At 50.3% G+C, this 20417-nt stretch overlaps 1 protein-coding gene across 1 annotated transcript in view; it reads right to left on the bottom strand.

Annotated features, from left to right (window-relative positions):
- Nucleotides 1-575: 575 nt before the first annotated feature.
- The window catches only part of epb41l3a (erythrocyte membrane protein band 4.1-like 3a), a 22481-nt gene continuing 2639 nt past the window's right edge, over nucleotides 576-20417 (bottom strand). The window contains exons 3-20 of the mRNA XM_053342097.1: nucleotides 19590-19694; nucleotides 18871-18913; nucleotides 18652-18727; nucleotides 17939-18060; nucleotides 15296-15392; nucleotides 15098-15185; nucleotides 12423-12575; nucleotides 11713-11810; nucleotides 10803-10978; nucleotides 10564-10647; nucleotides 7236-7315; nucleotides 6973-7179; nucleotides 6726-6772; nucleotides 6446-6476; nucleotides 5730-5912; nucleotides 975-1073; nucleotides 815-895; nucleotides 576-686 (exon numbers count right to left, since the gene is read on the bottom strand). Coding sequence (XP_053198072.1) covers nucleotides 576-686; nucleotides 815-895; nucleotides 975-1073; nucleotides 5730-5912; nucleotides 6446-6476; nucleotides 6726-6772; nucleotides 6973-7179; nucleotides 7236-7315; nucleotides 10564-10647; nucleotides 10803-10978; nucleotides 11713-11810; nucleotides 12423-12575; nucleotides 15098-15185; nucleotides 15296-15392; nucleotides 17939-18060; nucleotides 18652-18727; nucleotides 18871-18913; nucleotides 19590-19694 — 1881 coding nt within the window. The remainder of the gene's footprint in view (nucleotides 687-814; nucleotides 896-974; nucleotides 1074-5729; nucleotides 5913-6445; nucleotides 6477-6725; nucleotides 6773-6972; nucleotides 7180-7235; nucleotides 7316-10563; nucleotides 10648-10802; nucleotides 10979-11712; nucleotides 11811-12422; nucleotides 12576-15097; nucleotides 15186-15295; nucleotides 15393-17938; nucleotides 18061-18651; nucleotides 18728-18870; nucleotides 18914-19589; nucleotides 19695-20417) is intronic.

Below are 20417 nucleotides of genomic sequence, written 5' to 3' on the forward strand. Positions count from 1 at the left end.
TGAGCAATTCTATTTATTTATTTTTATTATAATTGAGTGATGTATGATCACTTTTTAATAGTGCAAACACGTCATTCCTCTATAGACATGATGCGCTACAGGAGCGAGTGGCCTTGAACCAAGATGGCCGCCGTGTAGGCAGCAGTATATATGTCTATGTTCAGGTGAACACAGGTACATCCACCTGACAGCACGCTGTGCTGCTATTGGTCAACATGTCAGATCTGCACACCGTCCACACGCCGTCATTGGGACTGAAACCCGGGTCTTCAGAGGACGATGATGATGTCATCGTATTAGCAAGACGGATCATTGCAGCTCTGTGCCGTCCTCTGTAGTTCCTCCCAAATGTCTTAGCCAATCAGGACTTTTCCATTTTGTTCTGTGATGTCCCTCCCAGCCAATCAGAGCCCAACATCTCTACTGCTTGTGTTCAGGAACATGTGGATCAAACATGCAAACAGAAAGTTATGAATGGCTCCATGCACCAATCAGCCACTGTGCAGCCAACCAATCAGCATCTAGCCTGAAACCCCACCTGTAGGGGCGTGGCCTCCCTGGTACCTGTGATGTCATTAATCAATCACATGATCAGGAGAGACCTCCGTTTCTTTATGGACAACGACCCGCGTGACAGACAGCTCGGGATGCTGCCGCCGCGCCTCGCTGAGCGCCGCTGCCAGCGCCTTAAAAAGGGACACAAGGGTCAGTCCAGTTCTGGGTCTGGGTTCAGGTCTGACCCAGGTCCTAGTTCAGGTCTGACCAGGACTGTCCTGATTCAGTTCAGGACCCGGGTTAGGATCTGATGTCTCACCTGGTCGTGGTCGATTTCTGCATCTCCAGAAATCACGATTCTCTTCTCGATTCTGGTTTCTGCAACTCCTCCTTTGACGGTCTGCAGAGACGGGATCACATGTTAGACTGTTACCATGGTTACCACGGTGATGTGTGTGATGGTGTGTTTCCATGGTTACCTTGGTGATGTGTGTGGTGGTGGTGGTGTTGGCGGTCTCTGCAGTGAAGGTCTGGGAGCTCAGCAGCAGTCCAGCAGGAGGATCAGAGTCCACATGACGCTGAAAAACACAAAGTTAAACTATGAGTCTGAACATTTCAGCAGCAGGTCACATGATGTTCCTCTGAATATGAGTCAGGTATCAGCAGGTCACATGATGTTCCTCTGAATATGAGTCAGATATCAGCAGGTCACATGATGTTCCTCTGAATATGAGTCAGGTATCAGCAGGTCACATGATGTTCCTCTGAATATGAGTCAGGTATCAGCAGGTCACATGATGTTCCTCTGAATATGAGTCAGGTATCAGCAGGTCACATGATGTTCCTCTGAATATGAGTCAGATATCAGCAGGTCACATGATGTTCTCACCCCTGGAGCCTCGTACGTCAGAGTCTTCCTCATCACTTCCTGAAACACACACAGCAAAACTCATTTAGTCCAAACATCCTGTCCACTTCCTGTTTCACACATTTACCGCACTGACAGGTAACAGGGTCTGGGGTGGATCTGGGTCTGAGGTGGATCTGGGGTCTGGGGTGGATCTGGGTCTGAGGTGGATCTGGGGTCTGGGGCGGATCTGGACTCAGGTGGATCTGGGACTCGGGTAGATCTGGGACTCAGGTGGATCTGGGACTCAGATGGAACTGGTACCTCCTGTTGAGACTTGGGATCGTCTTCGTCTTCTGAGTCTTCGTCATCATCGTTGTTATGGCAATGTGGAGATAGCACTCTGATTGGCTGAGGACTGTCACCATTAGCACTCATGCTATCCTGGTTAGCTTCGTTAGCTCGCATGGCGGCCTGCAGAGCCTCGTCCACTGCCGCCTGCGCTAGCACACTGATAGCATCCTCGCTAGCCTGGCTGCTAGCTTCATCATCGCTGACGTCATCATCGCTCACCTCACGTTTAGCCCACTTAGCATAATTAGCATTATTACTGTCATCCCATTCGTCTGTTACATCATCAACATGCGTCATACAGGCCCCTGGTGGGGGTGGCGGCGGGTTAAAAGGGGGCGGGCCTACTATATTTCCTGTTGCTACCTGAGGCTGGTCCACTATTGGCTGGTCCTGATCATGTGACTCAGTCGTGAGGAAGAGCGTCTCCACCTTCTCCGATGTCTGAAACAGGAAGTAAAGAAAAGCCGTGAAGGGGCGGGGCTTGAACTCACCGACCAATCAGGAAAATAAATGCTGTGTCTGAAATCTGAGCATAGTTCACTCAGCAGCTAACAGTCATCATGTGTCGTCACCATCAGCTGTAAAGTCATGTGACCGTAGTTTTCACATCATTAAAATGTGGAGCATTGCATTGTGGGATTGTTAGCAGACAGGGACCATGGTGAAAATTTGAGGCTCCACACAGCGGTCGTATATATATATATTTATATTATTACATATTTTCTGTTCCTGTAAAATAGTTCCAGATGTTTGATCATAATGTGTCAGAGGCAAAAGTTCAGCCAATCAGACGGGTAGACAGACGGGTAGACAGACAGGTATACAGGTAGACAGACAGGTAGACAGACAGGTAGACAGACAGGTAGACAGGTAGACAGGTAGACAGACAGGTAGACAGACAGGTAGACAGACAGGTAGACAGACAGGTATACAGGTAGACAGACAGGTAGACAGACGGGTAGACAGGTAAACAGACAGGTAGACAGACAGGTATACAGGTAGACAGGTAGACAGACAGGTAGACAGACAGGTATACAGGTAGACAGACAGGTAGACAGACAGGTAGACAGGTAGACAGACAGGTAGACAGACAGGTATACAGGTAGACAGGTAGACAGACAGGTAGACAGACAGGTAGACAGACAGGTAGACGGGTAGACAGACAGGTAAACAGACAGGTAGACAGACAGGTATACAGGTAGACAGGTAGACAGACAGGTAGACAGACAGGTATACAGGTAGACAGACGGGTAGACAGGTAAACAGACAGGTAGACAGATAGACAGGCACCTTCAGCAGGTTGTGTTCTCTGAAGGTTTTTTGTTCTGTGGCGGACTTCAGCAGAGACTCAGGAGGCATTTCATCAAATGAAGGCTGCATGCACACACACACACACACACACACACACACACACACACACACACACACACACACGGTTAAAAGTCAAACAGTCTCTGATAAGATTATATGAAGATATTCAGAGTACAATGACATTCAGGCAGAGTCCGAAGAAAAAACGGCACATAGGAGGAAAAGGAACTAAAACTATACACTGCAGCTCCACACTGCCTCCTGCTGGACACACTGCAGCTCCACACTGCCTCCTACTGGACACACTGCACACTGCAGCTCCACACTGCCTCCTACTGGACACACTGCAGCTCCACACTGCCTCCTACTGGACACACTGCAGCCCCACACTGCCTCCTACTGGACACACTGTACACTGCAGCTCCACACTGCCTCCTACTGGACACACTGCAGCTTCACACTGCCTCCTGCTGGAGACACTGTACAATGCAGCTCCACACTGCCTCCTACTGGACACACTGCAGCTCCACACTGCCTCCTACTGGACACATTGCAGCTCCACACTGCCTCCTACTGGACACACTGCAGCTCCACACTGCCTCCTACTGGACACACTGCAGCTCCACACTGCCTCCTACTGGACACACTGCACACTGCAGCTCCACACTGCCTCCTACTGGACACACTGCACACTGCAGCTCCACACTGCCTCCTGCTGGACACACTGCACACTGCAGCTCCACACTGCCTCCTACTGGACACACTGCACACTGCAGCTCCACACTGCCTCCTGCTGGACACACTGTACACTGCAGCTCCACACTGCCTCCTACTGGACACACTGCAGCTCCACACTGCCTCCTGCTGGACACACTGCAGCTCCACACTGCCTCCTGCTGGACACACTGCAGCTCCACACTGCCTCCTACTGGACACACTGCACACTGCAGCTCCACACTGCCTCCTACTGGACACACTGCAGCTCCACACTGCCTCCTACTGGACACACTGCAGCTCCACACTGCCTCCTACTGGACACACTGCAGCTCCACACTGCCTCCTACTGGACACACTGCAGCTCCACACTGCCTCCTACTGGACACACTGCAGCTCCACACTGCCTCCTACTGGACACATTGCAGCTCCACACTGCCTCCTACTGGACACACTGCAGCTCCACACTGCCTCCTACTGGACACACTGCAGCTCCACACTGCCTCCTGCTGGACACACTGCAGCTCCACACTGCCTCCTACTGGACACATTGCATCTCCACACGTCCTCCTACTGGACACACTGCAGCTCCACACTGCCTCCTGCTGGACACACTGCACACTGCAGCTCCACACTGCCTCCTACTGGACACACTGTACACTGCAGCTCCACACTGCCTCCTACTGGACACACTGTACACTGCAGCTCCACACTGCCTCCTACTGGACACACTGCAGCTCCACACTGCCTCCTGCTGGACACACTGCAGCTCCACACTGCTTCCTACTGGACACACTGCAGCTTCACACTGCCTCCTACTGGACACACTGCAGCTCCACACTGCCTCCAACTGGACACACTGCAGCTCCACACTGCCTCCTGCTGGACACACTGCACACTGCAGCTCCACACTGCCTCCTACTGGACACACTGTACACTGCAGCTTCACACTGCCTCCTACTGGACACACTGTACACTGCAACTCCACACTGCCTCCTACTGGACACACTGCACACTGCAGCTCCACACTGCCTCCTACTGGAGACACTGTACACTGCAGCTTCACACTGCCTCCTACTGGACACACTGCAGCTCCACACTGCCTCCTACTGGACACACTGCAGCTTCACACTGCCTCCTACTGGACACACTGCAGCTCCACACTGCCTCCTACTGGACACACTGCAGCTCCACACTGCCTCCTGCTGGACACACTGCAGCTCCACACTGCCTCCTGCTGGACACACTGCAGCTCCACACTGCCTCCTACTGGACACATTGTACACTGCAGCTCCACACTGCCTCCTACTGGACACACTGCACACTGCAGCTCCACACTGCCTCCTACTGGACACACTGCAGCTCCACACTGCCTCCTACTGGACACACTGCACACTGCAGCTCCACACTGCCTCCTACTGGACACACTGCAGCTCCACACTGCCTCCTACTGGACACACTGCACACTGCAGCTCTACATTGCCTCCTGCTGGACACACTGCACACTGCAGCTCCACACTGCCTCCTACTGGACACATTGCAGCTCCACACTGCCTCCTACTGGACACACTGCAGCTCCACACTGCCTCCTACTGGACACACTGCAGCTCCACACTGCCTCCTACTGGACACACTGCACACTGCAGCTCCACACTGCCTCCTACTGGACACACTGCAGCTCCACACTGCCTCCTACTGGACACACTGCACACTGCAGCTCCACACTGCCTCCTGCTGGACACACTGCACACTGCAGCTCCACACTGCCTCCTACTGGACACACTGCACACTGCAGCTCTACATTGCCTCCTGCTGGACACACTGCACACTGCAGCTCCACACTGCCTCCTACTGGACACACTGCAGCTCCACACTGCCTCCTGCTGGACACACTGTACACTGCAGCTCCACACTGCCTCCTGCTGGACACTGCTTCCTGTTTTGGCAGTGGAATGAAACAGTGCAGGGTGGGTTGGGGCGTATTCTATCTGTCTCTCTTTTGTCTCACCTCGTCTGGTTCCAGGGGTTCGATCATCGGGGAGTCGTCGATTCGTCGTAACGGTGAGGAGGCAAGACGTTTCTCCCACTCTGTCAGCCCTCCTGTTTCTCCTCCTCCCTCTAAGAAGGAGCGTCTGAGAGCACTGATATTGCTCAGATGTTTCTGCTCCTCCTCAGGACTCCCCAACGTCTCCTGGAGGCAGCGAGGACAGGTAAGAAGACAGGTGAGAGGACAGGAGAGAGGACAGGTGAGAGGACAGGTGAGAGGATAGGTGAGAGGACAGGTGAGAGAATAGGTGAGAGGATAGGTGAGAGGACAGGTGAGAGAATAGGTGAGAGGATAGGTGAGAGGACAGGTGAGAGGATAGGTGAGACGACAGGAGAGAGGACGGGTGAGAGGACGGGTGAGAGGACAGGTGAGAGGACAGGTGAGAGGATAGGTGAGAGGACAGGTGAGAGAATAGGTGAGAGGACAGGTGAGAGGACAGGAGAGAGTATAGGTGAGAGGATAGGTGAGAGGACAGGTGAGAGGACAGGAGAGAGGATAGGTGAGAGGACAGGAGAGAGGATAGGTGAGAGGACAGGTGAGAGGATAGGTGAGAGGACAGGAGAGAGGACAGGAGAGAGGATAGGTGAGAGGATAGGTGAGAGGATAGGTGAGAGGACAGGAGAGAGGACAGGTGAACACATCTCACACAAGTTCATGTGTACTAATATTAGTTTTACCTGAGTTTTCAAATCTTCATCCTGATCAGACAGAGAGAGAGATTTATATTAGAAGAGTAAAATCATTCTATATTATATCAGAGTAATAGAGTAACAGAGTAATAGAGTATCAGAGTAATAGAGTAATAGAGTAATAGAGTAACAGAGTATCAGAGTAACAAAGTAATAGAGTATCAGAGTAACAAAGTAATAGAGTATCAGAGTAACAAAGTAATAGAGTATCAGAGTATCAGAGTAACAGAGTATCAGAGTAATAGAGTAACAGAGTAACAGACAAACCTCAGAAGCGGTCAGGTCTCCATCCACAGCAGTGTCTGTCAGCTCAGTCTGAATAAAGAAACACAATGTGTGAATTTAAATTAACCAGGTTGGGGGTTGGGGGTTAGGGTTAGGGGTTAGGGGGTTAGGGGGTTAGGGTTGGGGGGTTAGGGTTGGGGGTTAGGGGTTAGGGTTGGGGGTTAGGGGGTTAGGGTTGGGGGTTAGGGGGTTAGGGTTGGGGGTTAGGGTTGGGGGGTTAGGTGTGTTACCTTGGTGTCGTGTTTCTGAGGAGTTGGAGGAGAAATCTCTGTCGCTCTGGTCTCCTCCTCCTCCTCCTCCTCCTCCTCCTCCTCCTCTTCCTCCTGCTGCTGTGTCTCCTGCTCCTCTTTATCCTCCTCCATCCTTTCCTGCACCTTCTCCTCCATCACCAGCACCTCCTCAACTAGAGGAGAGGAAACAGAAGGAGGTGTTTCATCCTGTCGCCTGATCTGATTCACGTCCTGTGATTGGTTCTGTCTTTACCTGGCTCCGCCCTCCTCTCAGGCGTTACCGTGGTGATGAGGTCACTGACAGCTATGGCCTTCGATGCTCCATACAGACCTGTGCCCATATCTACACACACACACACACACACACACACACACACACACACACACACACACACACACACAGCGACACACACACACACACACACACACACACACACACAGCGACACACACACACACACACACACACACACACACACACATAGATAGAGTGATGTCAGTGTTACCCCCAGGTGGCACCCCCCCCCCCCCAAAGGATGGTCATCTGTCCTCAGCAGCAAAGCATCATGGCCGCTCGTTGCCATGGCAACGGCACGCTCAGCCAATCAGAGCTTGTGGCACATGCACCTCAGGCAAGGCGGCAGCCAATCAGCATTCAGAACCACCAAAAAGCCTCAAAGGACAGTCTGCTGGATGTTCCCGAGGTTCTCCTGCAGGAACCAGATGTTCCCGAGGTTCTCCTGCAGGAACCAGATGTTCCCGAGGTTCTCCTGCAGGAACCAGATGTTCCCGAGGTTCTCCTGCAGGAACCAGATGTTCCCGAGGTTCTCCTGCAGGAACCAGATGTTCCCGAGGTTCTCCTGCAGGAACCAGATGTTCCCGAGGTTCTCCTGCAGGAACCAGGCCTGCACTTCTAATCCCTCTGAAAGTATACTTAGATATAAGTCTTTATGTCATTGGTCCGTTCCACGTCAGAGTTACTACAATCTGCTGGTCTGACACACGGCCGGGGTTAGGGTTAGGGGGGGGGGGGTTAGGGGGGTTAGGGGTAGGGTTCTTAGGGTTAGGGGGGTTAGGGTTAGGGTTCTTAGGGGTAGGGTTAGGGTTAGGAGTAGGGTTCTTAGGTAGGGTTAGGGTTAGGGGTAGGGGGGGTAGGGGGGTTAGCGTTAGGGGGGTAGGGGGGTTAGGGGGGTTAGGGGTAGGATTAGGGGGGTTAGGGGTAATCCAGCACAGAGAGCGTTTCAGTCAGCTAGGAGGGAAAATACAAAAGGTCAACTTTAAGGAACCTTCCAGTAAGAAGGTACCCCTAACCCCCCTACCCCTACCCCTAACCCCCCTACCCCTAACCCCCCTACCCCTACCCCTAACCCCCCTACCCCTACCCCTAACCCTCAGTATCATCAGAGTCTCATCATCATGGACCAGAACAGAACAATGCCTGTTGGAAACATGGTCGTGAGGGTTTGACTCCCACATGTCAGTGAGGCATTTAAAAGGGGACAGACTGTGGTGTCATTTAGAAGTATGCAGGGCTTGAAATTAACTTTTTGATCTACTAGCCAAGTGGCTAGTAGATCAAAAAGTTACTAGCCAACCAGATTTTTTACTAGCCAAAACCAAAACGTTGCTTTACTATTGTATTTGTATTTCATAGAGGTGTGACGATACACTCAGCTCACGAGACGAGACACGATATTGGGTTCACAAGATCAAGACAAGACTTTAACTATATTTTTAAGAAAACTTCAATGAGGAAATAAATGACTGTTCTTTTATTTGAAATTCACAAAATGGAAATTTAATTGAAATGTTTTAATTTATCATCTTATAATGAATTACTTCAGTTCTACTTTCTAAATATATAATTATCATATGCAGCATGCAGCACTGTGAAAGGTTTCCTCATATAGATATTTTATAGATGGATCATTTTGATATTAATGGAAATAACAACCATAAATACCTAAGTTAGATACAATCACAAATACTAAAAAGTAAATTATAAAGAGTAGAAACAATTCTAATATATAAATATAAATTAAATAAAGAATCCAATTATCACAAATTATAACTTAAAATAAAATAAATATAAAATAAATAAAACAACACAGAAATAAAAGTAAATTGCACAAATCCTGTATCACATAAATACACAAGTAGAACAAAATATAAATTGTGTTATAATTTGTTAGTGTGACTCATTTTACTTTTGGCATCATTAGGCTTCCATACATGCGCTAGATTCCTCCGCTGCTCCTACCTCAGGCTCTCAGTGTAGAGACCTGAGGTTAACCTGCTGCTCTCCTCATCTCATACTTCTGACTGAGATCTTGTCAGCAGGTAGAAACTGTAACAAGGTTTATGATCCACATGTGACTTTATAAAAACAACACATGACGAGCAAATGAGCGATAAAAAACCGATCGTCTTTTTTTTTTTTTTTTTTTTTTGGTGCGCCACTTAATTATAGCGTTGCGAGACAATGTTCACTTCAACTAGAAATATTGTCGCGTTTTCGTCTCGCGTGGGCCGTCTCGCGCAGCAGGAGATCTCATCTCACCCCTACTATTCAGTCTTCTAGCCAAGTGGCGAGACAGCCAAAAATCTGTCTCGCCACTTGAGGAATTTGGGTCGCAAATGGCGAGTGGCGAGTGCTAATTTCGAGCCCTGGAAGTATGGGTTAGGGTTAGGGTTAGGGGTAGGGGTTAGGGGGGTAGGGGGGTTAGGGTTAGGGTTAGGGTTAGGGTTAGATCTTCAGCAGACTGATTCACTCGTTAATCTGAGAATGAGGCTGTTTGCTTTGTTCCATAAATAATAATAACAGCACTGAAGTTTGATTTATAGTCAAACTTCTTCTTACCCAGTGAAATGTCATGTATGACAAGATAGATACTGCCCAAGCCTAAGCTACACCATACCTGCATTCAGCTACACCATACCTGCATTCAGCTACACCATACCTGCATTCAGCTACACTACACCTGCATTCAGCTACACCTGCATTCAGCTACACCTACATTCAGCTACACCTACATTCAGCTACACCACACCTGCATTCAGCTACACCTACATTCAGCTACACTACACCTGCATTCAGCTACACCTGCATTCAGCTACACCTGCATTCAGCTACACTACACCTGCATTCAGCTACACCTGCATTCAGCTACACCTGCATTCAGCTACACTACACCTGCATTCAGCTACACCTGCATTCAGCTACACCTGCATTCAGCTACACTACACCTGCATTCAGCTACACCTGCATTCAGCTACACCTGCATTCAGCTACACCTGCAGGTAAAGCTGAATGTTCTACACACCTGTTGTTTTCTTACAGGATGGATACATGAGATAAATGAACACAGCTCATCCCGTGTGTGTGTGTGTGTGTGTGTGTGTGTGTGTGTGTGTGTGTGTGTGTGTGTGTGTGTGTGTGTGTGTGTGTGTGTGAAAGAAGCAGAGCCCCTTCAACCAATCAGGATGCAGCATTCACTGAAAAGCTGAATGAAGTGAAGCATTCAGCCCTGTGGCCAATCACAGAGCAGTATTGCCACAGCCAGGTGTGTGGAGGCGGGGTTAACGAGCTCTACCTGTCCGTGTGCCACCATTAACTTTGAGAGACACTGTGATGGCTGGAGAGCCAATCAGAGAGGAGGTGGGAGTGGCCCTGGAAGCTGAGGACCAATCAAAACTTATAGTCACCAGCAATTATAACAGTTCCCCCAAATCTGACCCCCCCCACCCCCCCCCCACCCCCCCACCCCCCCCCACCCACACAAACCTGATGCCCCTAACCTGATCTCCCAAACATGACCCCTGACCTCCGTACCTCCATCCAGGCTGCGGCTGAGTAGACTCCTCTTGCTGATGCATCGTGGGAAGTTTGGTGCAGGTCTAGAGATCTGGGCGCTGGCTCTGCGGCTCTGGATCTGAGTCCGACCGCTGTACCGGAACTTTGAACCCAGAGACAGGAAACGCTTCGGTGGTTCTTCTGGAGACACCAGCCTGAGAGACAGAACCAGTCCACACCTGAACCTGAACCCAGTCCACACCTGAACCCTAACCCTCCAGTCCACACCCTAACCCTCCAGCCCACACCTGAACCCTAACCCTCCAGTCCACACCTGAACCCTAACCCTCCAGTCCACACCTGAACCCTAACCCTCCAGTCCACACCTGAACCCTAACCCTCCAGTCCACACCTGAACCCTAACCCTCCAGTCCACACCTGAACCCTAACCCTCCACACCTGAACCCTAACCCTCCAGTCCTCACCTGAACCCTAACCCTCCAGTCCACACCTGAACCCTAACCCTCCAGTCCACACCTGAACCCTAACCCTCCAGTCCACACCTGAACCCTAACCCTCCAGTCCACACCTGAACCCTAACCCTCCAGTCCACACCTGAACCCTAACCCTCCAGTCCACACCTGAACCCTAACCCTCCAGTCCACACCTGAACCCTAACCCTCCAGTCCTCACCTGAACCCTAACCCTCCAGTCCTCACCTGAACCCTAACCCTCCAGTCCATCAATCCCAAATTCAACCAACTAACAGACGACTCTTTACTTTAACATCATGTTTAATATCCTCCTGCTGGTTGAATAAGATGTAAAATGCAACTGTTCTTCATTCAAACTCACACACACACACACACACACACACACACACACACACACACACACACATATACACACACACACACACACACACACACACACACACACACACACTAACCTGAAGAAGGAGTGATGCTCCACACACACTTTCCACAGTCTCTTTGCTGATCTGTGATTCAGCAGCTTGAAACCAATCGTAGACTCAAACTGGTCAAACTGGAGACAGACAGATTCATACTGGTCAGGAAGTAAATGCTGCTGCTGTTGAACGGGTTAGGGTTAGGGGCTACATAAAGAACAGTCATCGCTATGAGCCAACCACCTGCAGGGATAAAGTCTGGGGTCAGGTCTAAGCTAGTTTTAGGGCTGTGGAACCTCGTTGGTGGGGAAGCAGCCAGAGCTGGTGTGGGAGGTGGAGCGGTACCAACCTCTACACACAGCACCAGCTCTGGAGGCTCGGAGTAGAGCCGCTGCTCCTCCACATGGAAAGGAGCCAGCTGAGGTGGTTTGGGCTCCTGGTCAGGATCCTCCTGGACGCCCCCCTTTAGAGGAGTTCCAGGTCCAACTGGGAGGAGACCCAGAACACACTGGAGGGATTACATATCTCTGCTGGTCTGGGACCAGCTTGGATCCTCCAGGAGGAGCTGATGAGCAGAGCTGGAGAGAAGGAGGTGTGGGTTTCACTGCTCAGCCTGATGAGACTGAGACCCGACCCCGGACACACGGTGGGACATTGAATTTGATGGTTAAATAAAATATGAATATTGATGATTGTGCTGATCAGCTCAAAGCAGAACAAACTCTTCTTCTATGGTGCGGCCGTCTCACCTCTCCGGGTCGGATCTTTATGTAGAAGTTGTTCCTCTTGTACGAAATCTTCAGAATCTTTGGCCACGAAAATCTGTTGATCCTCAGCCGGTCTCTGTAGACCAGAAGACCGCTGCTGCACACGCCCAGCATGATGGCCACGCCCTCTGAGTCCTACACACACAACACACACACACACACACACACACACACACACACACACTGATTTCCATTTTTATTTTATTGATTTTATTGATTACTTAAATAAAAATGAGTATTAAAATTAAAATGTTTAACACTAAAAATAAAAGCTGCTGCTCTGAGTTTATCATGTTGCCATGGTGACGCTCTTTAAATATTGCTTTTTGTCATTTTTCATTCAACTTGTAAAGTTGATCTTGATCACATCTCTGGGTTAGAGTTGGTGTTTGTTGGGAGTTTGGATCTGTGAGAAACAGCTGAGAGGAAAGTCATGTGACTATAAACTAAATACTGGTGACAGAGTCACATGATGACGTGCACATGACCTTCACACAGGAAACTCTTACCTCTGACTGAGCTGAAGACAAGCAATCAAAGCGGCTTCCTACCATCTAGTGCATTCAGACAGACAGACAGACAGACAGACAGACAGACAGACAGACAGACAGACAGACAGACAGACAGACAGAACAAAAAGATAAAAAACAAGAAAAGCTCGTCTAAATTTAGAAAGCCAATCAAAGATATCAATTCTAACATCCAATAACTTCTCTGCGGTGAGTCAGAGCTGAACTTCCTGTGGTTCCTCTTTTGGCCACCAGGTGTCTCCACTGAGGAGGACCAACATGTCACTGTGTGGTGTTATTGATATGTGAGCAGTGTGATCAGGTCTGTATCGATCCCGTCAGATCAATCACCTGACAGACTGCGGTGTGTGTGTGTGTGTGTGTGTGTGTGTGTGTGTGTGTGTGTGTGTGTGTGTCAGAGAGAGAGAGAGTCTGAATCAGTTGAAAACAGCTGGGATGGAAAAATCATTATGCCCACCCCCAAATCACACACACACACACACACACACACACACACACACACACACACACACACACACACACACACACAGATGATTGATCGTGGACAGGAAGTGGGTCATGTGATGGTGATTGATCAGCTTGTTGCAGAACAGCTGCAGCTCTGACACACTCACACTGTGCTGATTCCATCTATCTAGATATCTAGATATATAATAGATAGATATACTATAAATATATCTTTATATTATATAGAGAGACATATACTAGATAGATTTCAATGAATTCACCTCTTGGTCAGAGTGGGAGAGATTTAACTGACTTAAAAGAGATTTAAGGGGAAATGAAAGTGAACAACTTTAAAGGTTAACAAACAAACAACGATCTGCAAAACTAAAGCTCACATTTAATAAAACACAAACTATCAGCATGATACTCAGAGAGCAACTAATATATAAATATATACATTACAGTTTAAAGACTGTGTAAAGTGAATTCAGACATTTTCTTCTAAACACATTAAATAGGTCATAAATGTATTTCTAAAAAATGTGTAAAAAGCATTTCAACCATTTAGATTTGAGTTGTGGAGCTAGGATTAGCATAAACCCGCCCTGCTGCTGTAGAGGTAGAAATACATTCAGCACACACTACTACTACTACAGTCTACAGTTAGCCAGTTAGCTGAGTTAGCACTACTACTACTACAGTCTACAGTTAGCCAGTTAGCTGAGTTAGCACTACTACTACTACAGTCTACAGTTAGCTGAGTTAGCACTACTACTACTACAGTCTACAGTTAGCTGAGTTAGCACTACTACTACTACAGTCTACAGTTAGCCAGTTAGCTGAGTTAGCACTACTACTACTACAGTCTACAGTTAGCCAGTTAGCTGAGTTAGCACTACTACTACTACAGTCTACAGTTAGCCAGTTAGCTGAGTTAGCACTACTACTACTACAGTCTACAGTTAGCCAGTTAGCTGAGTTAGCACTACTATTACTACAGTCTACAGTTAGCTGAGTTAGCACTACTACTACTACAGTCTACAGTTAGCTGAGTTAGCACTACTACTACTACAGTCTACAGTTAGCCAGTTAGCTGAGTTAGCACTACTACTACTATAGTCTACAGTTAGCCAGTTAGCTGAGTTAGCACTACTACTACTACAGTCTACAGTTAGCCAGTTAGCTGAGTTAGCACTACTACTACTACAGTTTACAGTTAGGCAGCTAGCTGAGTTAGCCACCGAGCTAGCAGCCGAGCTAGCCGCCGAGTTAGCCGCTGAGTTAGTCTGTTACTATGTGTGTTACTGTGTGTGTGTGCGTGCGTGTGTGTTACTGTGTGTGTTACTGTGTGTGTGTGCGTGTGTGTGTGTGTGTTACTGTGTGTGTGTGTGTGTGTTACTGTGTGTGTGTGTGTGTGTTACTGTGTGTGTTACTGTGTGTGTTACTGTGTGTGTGCGTTACTATGTGTGTTACTGTGTGTGTTACTGTGTGTGTGTGTTCCTGTCTGTGTATGTGTGTGTGTGTGTGTGTGTGTGTGTGTGTGTAGGTGTGTGTGTGTGTGTGTGTAGGTGTGTGGAGGTGTGTGTGTGTGTGTGTGTGTGTGTGTGTGTGTAGGTGTGTGTAGGAGTGTGTAGGTGTGTGTGTGTGTGTGTGTGTGTGTGTGTGTGTGTGTGTGTGTACCTTAGCGTGATGAAGGTCGACTCCATACATGGAAAGTTTCTTGACGTTTTCCAGAAAGTGCATCTCAGCCTCAGCTGGAGTCATTCCTCTAAACACACAATCACACATTTTACCTTTTCATATAATTTAATATGATTTAATAAAATCAATAATGGTGTTTTATCTTTTATTTCATCATTTCATATTTCATATATGAACCTGTAGGTTTTGTGCAGCTCCATGATCTTCTCCTCCATTTCTCTAGTTTGGTTTGGAGCGAAACTCAGTTCGCTGATGTAGTCTGAAGCACATTCATCTGAAACGGAGAGTAGATTAAAATCTGGAGGGTACGTTGGGGTTAGGAGGGTACGTTGGGGTTAGGAGGGTTAGGAGGGTACGTTGGGGTAAGGAGGGTACGTTGGGGTTAGGAGGGTACGTTGGGGTAAGGAGGGTACGTTGGGGTTAGGAGGGTACGTTGGGGTTAGGGTTAGGGTTAGGGTTAGGAGGGGACGTTGGGGTTAGGAGGGTTAGGAGGGTACGTTGGGGTAAGGAGGGTACGTTGGGGTTAGGAGGGTACGTTGGGGTTAGGAGGGTACGTTGGGGTTAGGAGGGTACGTTGGGGTTAGGAGGGTACGTTGGGGTAAGGAGGGTACGTTGGGGTTAGGAGGGTACGTTGGGGTTAGGAGGGTACGTTGGGGTTAGGAGGGTATGTTGGGGTAAGGAGGGTACGTTGGGGTTAGGAGGGTACGTTGGGGTTAGGAGGGTACGTTGGGGTTAGGAGGGTACGTTGGGGTTAGGAGGGAACGTTGGGGTTAGGAGGGTACGTTGGGGTAAGGAGGGTACGTTGGGGTTAGGAGGGGACGTTGGGGTAAGGAGGGTACGTTGGGGTTAGGAGGGTAAGGAGGGTACGTTGGGGTAAGGAGGGTACGTTGGGGTAAGGAGGGTACGTTGGGGTTAGGAGGGGACGTTGGGGTAAGGAGGGTACGTTGGGGTTAGGAGGGTACGTTGGGGTTAGGAGGGGACGTTGGGGTTAGGAGGGTACGTTGGGGTTAGGAGGGGACGTTGGGGTAAGGAGGGTACGTTGGGGTTAGGAGGGGACGTTGGGGTAAGGAGGGTACGTTGGGGTTAGGAGGGTACGTTGGGGTTAGGAGGGTACGTTGGGGTAAGGAGGGTACGTTGGGGTTAGGAGGGTACGTTGGGGTTAGGAGGGTACGTTGGGGTTAGGAGGGTACGTTGGGGTAAGGAGGGTACGTTGGGGTAAGGAGGGGACGTTGGGGTTAGGAGGGTACGTTGGGGTAAGGAGGGTACGTTGGGGTTAGGAGGGTACGTTGGGGTAAGGAGGGGACGTTGGGGTTAGGAGGGTACGTTGGGGTTAGGAGGGGACGTTGGGGTTAGGAGGGTACGTTGGGGTTAGGAGGGTACGTTGGGGTAAGGAGGGTACGTTGGGGTAAGGAGGGTACGTTGGGGTAAGGAGGGTACGTTGGGGTTAGGAGGGTACGTTGGGGTAAGGAGGGTACGTTGGGGTTAGGAGGGTACGTTGGGGTTAGGAGGGTACGTTGGGGTAAGGAGGGTACGTTGGGGTTAGGAGGGTACGTTGGGGTTAGGAGGGTACGTTGGGGTAAGGAGGGTACGTTGGGGTTAGGAGGGTTAGGAGGGTACGTTGGGGTTAGGAGGGTACGTTGGGGTAAGGAGGGTACGTTGGGGTAAGGAGGGTACGTTGGGGTTAGGAGGGTACGTTGGGGTTAGGAGGGTTAGGAGGGTACGTTGGGGTTAGGAGGGTTAGGAGGGTACGTTGGGGTTAGGGGGGTTAGGAGGGTACGTTGGGGTTAGGAGGGTACGTTGGGGTTAGGAGGGTACGTTGGGGTTAGGAGGGTACGTTGGGGTAAGGAGGGTACGTTGGGGTTAGGAGGGTACGTTGGGGTAAGGAGGGTACGTTGGGGTTAGGAGGGTACGTTGGGGTTAGGAGGGTACGTTGGGGTTAGGAGGGTACGTTGGGGTTAGGAGGGTACGTTGGGGTTAGGAGGGTACGTTGGGGTTAGGAGGGTAAGGAGGGTACGTTGGGGTTAGGAGGGTACGTTGGGGTTAGGAGGGTAAGGAGGGTACGTTGGGGTTAGGAGGGTACGTTGGGGTTAGGAGGGTACGTTGGGGTAAGGAGGGTACGTTGGGGTTAGGAGGGTACGTTGGGGTTAGGAGGGTAAGGAGGGTACGTTGGGGTTAGGAGGGTACGTTGGGGTTAGGAGGGTTAGGAGGGTACGTTGGGGTTAGGAGGGTTAGGAGGGTACGTTGGGGTTAGGGGGGTTAGGAGGGTACGTTGGGGTAAGGAGGGTACGTTGGGGCTAGGAGGGTACGTTGGGGTTAGGAGGGTACGTTGGGGTTAGGGGGGTTAGGAGGGTACGTTGGGGTAAGGAGGGTACGTTGGGGTTAGGAGGGTACGTTGGGGTTAGGAGGGTACGTTGGGGTAAGGAGGGGACGTTGGGGTAAGGAGGGTACGTTGGGGTAAGGAGGGTACGTTGGGGTTAGGAGGGTACGTTGGGGTTAGGAGGGGACGTTGGGGTTAGGAGGGGACGTTGGGGTTAGGAGGGTACGTTGGGGTTAGGAGGGTACGTTGGGGTTAGGAGGGTACGTTGGGGTTAGGAGGGGACGTTGGGGTTAGGAGGGGACGTTGGGGTTAGGAGGGGACGTTGGGGTTAGGAGGGTACGTTGGGGTTAGGAGGGTACGTTGGGGTAAGGAGGGTAGAGGGGGTAGAGGGGGTAGGGAGGTAGGGGGGGTAGAGGGGGTAGAGGGGGTAGGGAGGTAGGGGGGGTAGAGGGGGTAGGGGGGGTAGGGGGGTACGATCGTTATTAATATAAAGGTTCCAGTACCTGGGTCGTAGTCTCCGAGCTCTGATTGGACGGTGTAAGATCCGAGGACGGTGTGAGTAGCAAATGAACAAGGAAGTCGACCAGAAACTATATCCTGTCTGAGCTGGAGACACAGGAAGTACCTGGAGACAGACAGACAGACAGACAGACAGACAGGTAGACAGGTAGACAGACAGACAGGCAGACAGACAGACAGACAGGTAGACAGACAGGCAGACAGACAGGTAGACAGACAGGTAGACAGACAGACAGATAGGTAGACAGACAGGTAGAGACAGACAGACAGACAGGTAGACAGACAGACAGGCAGACAGACAGACAGACAGATAGGTAGACAGACAGACAGATAGGTAGACAGACAGGTAGAGACAGACAGACAGACAGGTAGACAGACAGACAGGCAGACAGACAGACAGGTAGACAGGTAGACAGACAGACAGACAGACAGACAGGTAGACAGACAGACAGGCAGACAGACAGACAGACAGGTAGACAGACAGACAGATAGGTAGACAGACAGGTAGAGACAGACAGACAGACAGGTAGACAGACAGACAGGCAGACAGACAGACAGGTAGACAGACAGACAGACAGACAGACAGGTAGACAGACAGGTAGACAGACAGACAGACAGGTAGACAGACAGACAGACAGGTAGAGGTGTAACTCTAACCAGCAGTGCCCCGCATTGATTGACAGGTGAGTGGACCTACCTGGTGATGTCCTCAGACAGGAGGGCGGGGTTAGGAGGGTAAAACTTCACATTAAAGGAGAAGTTCCAGGGAACACCTGAGAGACAGACAGGTAGACAGACAGACAGGTAGACAGACAGACAGGTAGACAGACAGACAGGTAGACAGACAGACAGGTAACCAATCAGTGTCTGTTCGGATGTCCACAATTGACCAATGACGATCAGGCCTGTTACTGACCTCTGACCTGCTTCTTCATCTCCTTCCCCCGATCCAGCCAGTTCTACAAGACAGAGGTCAAAGGTCAGAGAGACACATACAGACGATCCAGCCAGTTCTACAAGACAGAGGTCAAAGGTCAGAGAGAGACACATACAGACGATCCAGCCAGTTCTACAAGACAGAGGTCAAAGGTCAGAGAGAGACACATACAGACGATCCAGTCAGTTCTACAAGACAGAGGTCAAAGGTCAGAGAGAGACACATACAGAGAGACAGGCAGACAGGCAGACAGGCAGACAGACAGGCATAGAGAGAGACAGACAATCAGACAGACAGACAGGCAGGCAGACAGAGAGACAGACAGCGAGACAGAGAGACAGACAGAGAGACAGGCAGACAGACAGGCAGACAGACAGACAGGCAGACAGACAGACAGACAGACAGACAGGCAGACAGACAGACAGACAGACAGAGAGACAGAGAGACAGACAGGCAGACAGTCAGACAGGCAGACAGGCAGACAGTCAGACAGACAGACAGGCAGACAGGCAGACAGACAGACAGGCAGACAGACAGACAGACAGGCAGACAGGCAGACAGGCAGACAGACAGGCAGACAGGCAGACAGACAGACAGGCAGACAGGCAGACAGACAGGCAGACAGGCAGACAGACAGGCAGACAGACAAGCAGACAGACAGTCAGACAGAGAGACAGACAGGCAGACAGACAGGCTACCTTGTTGTTCTCAGCGTCTCTGAAGCTCAGGGAGAAGTAGTCTCTCTCCAGCAGATTCACGTGATCACAAACTTTCTCAAAGAGCAACGAACCGCGAGCTCGTTTCTGGAAGAAGAAGAAGAACAGTGAAAACCTGTCTCACCTCTCTCTATCTGTCTCACCTGTCTACCTGTCTCACCTCTCTCTACCCGTCTCACCTCTCTCTACCTGTCTCACTCCTCTCTACCTATCTCACTCCTCTCTACCTGTCTCACCTCTCTCTACCTGTCTCACTTCTCTATCTGTCTCACCTCTCTCTACCTGTCTCACCTCTCTCTACCTGTCTCACCTCTCTCTACCTGTCTCACTTCTCTATCTGTCTCACCTCTCTCTACCCGTCTCACTCCTCTCTACCCGTCTCACCTCTCTCTACCCGTCTCACTCCTCTTACCTGTCTCACTCCTCTCTACCTGTCTCACCTCTCTCTACCCGTCTCACTCCTCTTACCTGTCTCACTCCTCTTACCGTCTCACTCCTCTTACCCGTCACACTTCTCTCTACCTGTCTCACTTCTCTTACGTGTCTCTACCTGTCTCACCTGTCTCTACCTGTCTCTACCTGTCTCTACCTGTCTCCCCTGCCTCTACCTGTCTCTACCTGTCTCTACCTGTCTCACCTGTCTCTACCTGTCTCACCTGTCTCCTCTGCCTCTACCTGTCTCTACCTGCCTCTACCTGTCTCTACCTGTCTCACCTGTCTCTACCTGTCTACCCTGCCTCTACCTGTCTCACCTGTCTCTACCTGTCTCACCTGTCTCCTCTGCCTCTACCTGTCTCTACCTGTCTACCC

Source organism: Scomber japonicus, chromosome 21, assembly GCF_027409825.1.
Source record: "Scomber japonicus isolate fScoJap1 chromosome 21, fScoJap1.pri, whole genome shotgun sequence".
NCBI classification, from domain to species: Eukaryota; Metazoa; Chordata; class Actinopteri; order Scombriformes; family Scombridae; genus Scomber; species Scomber japonicus.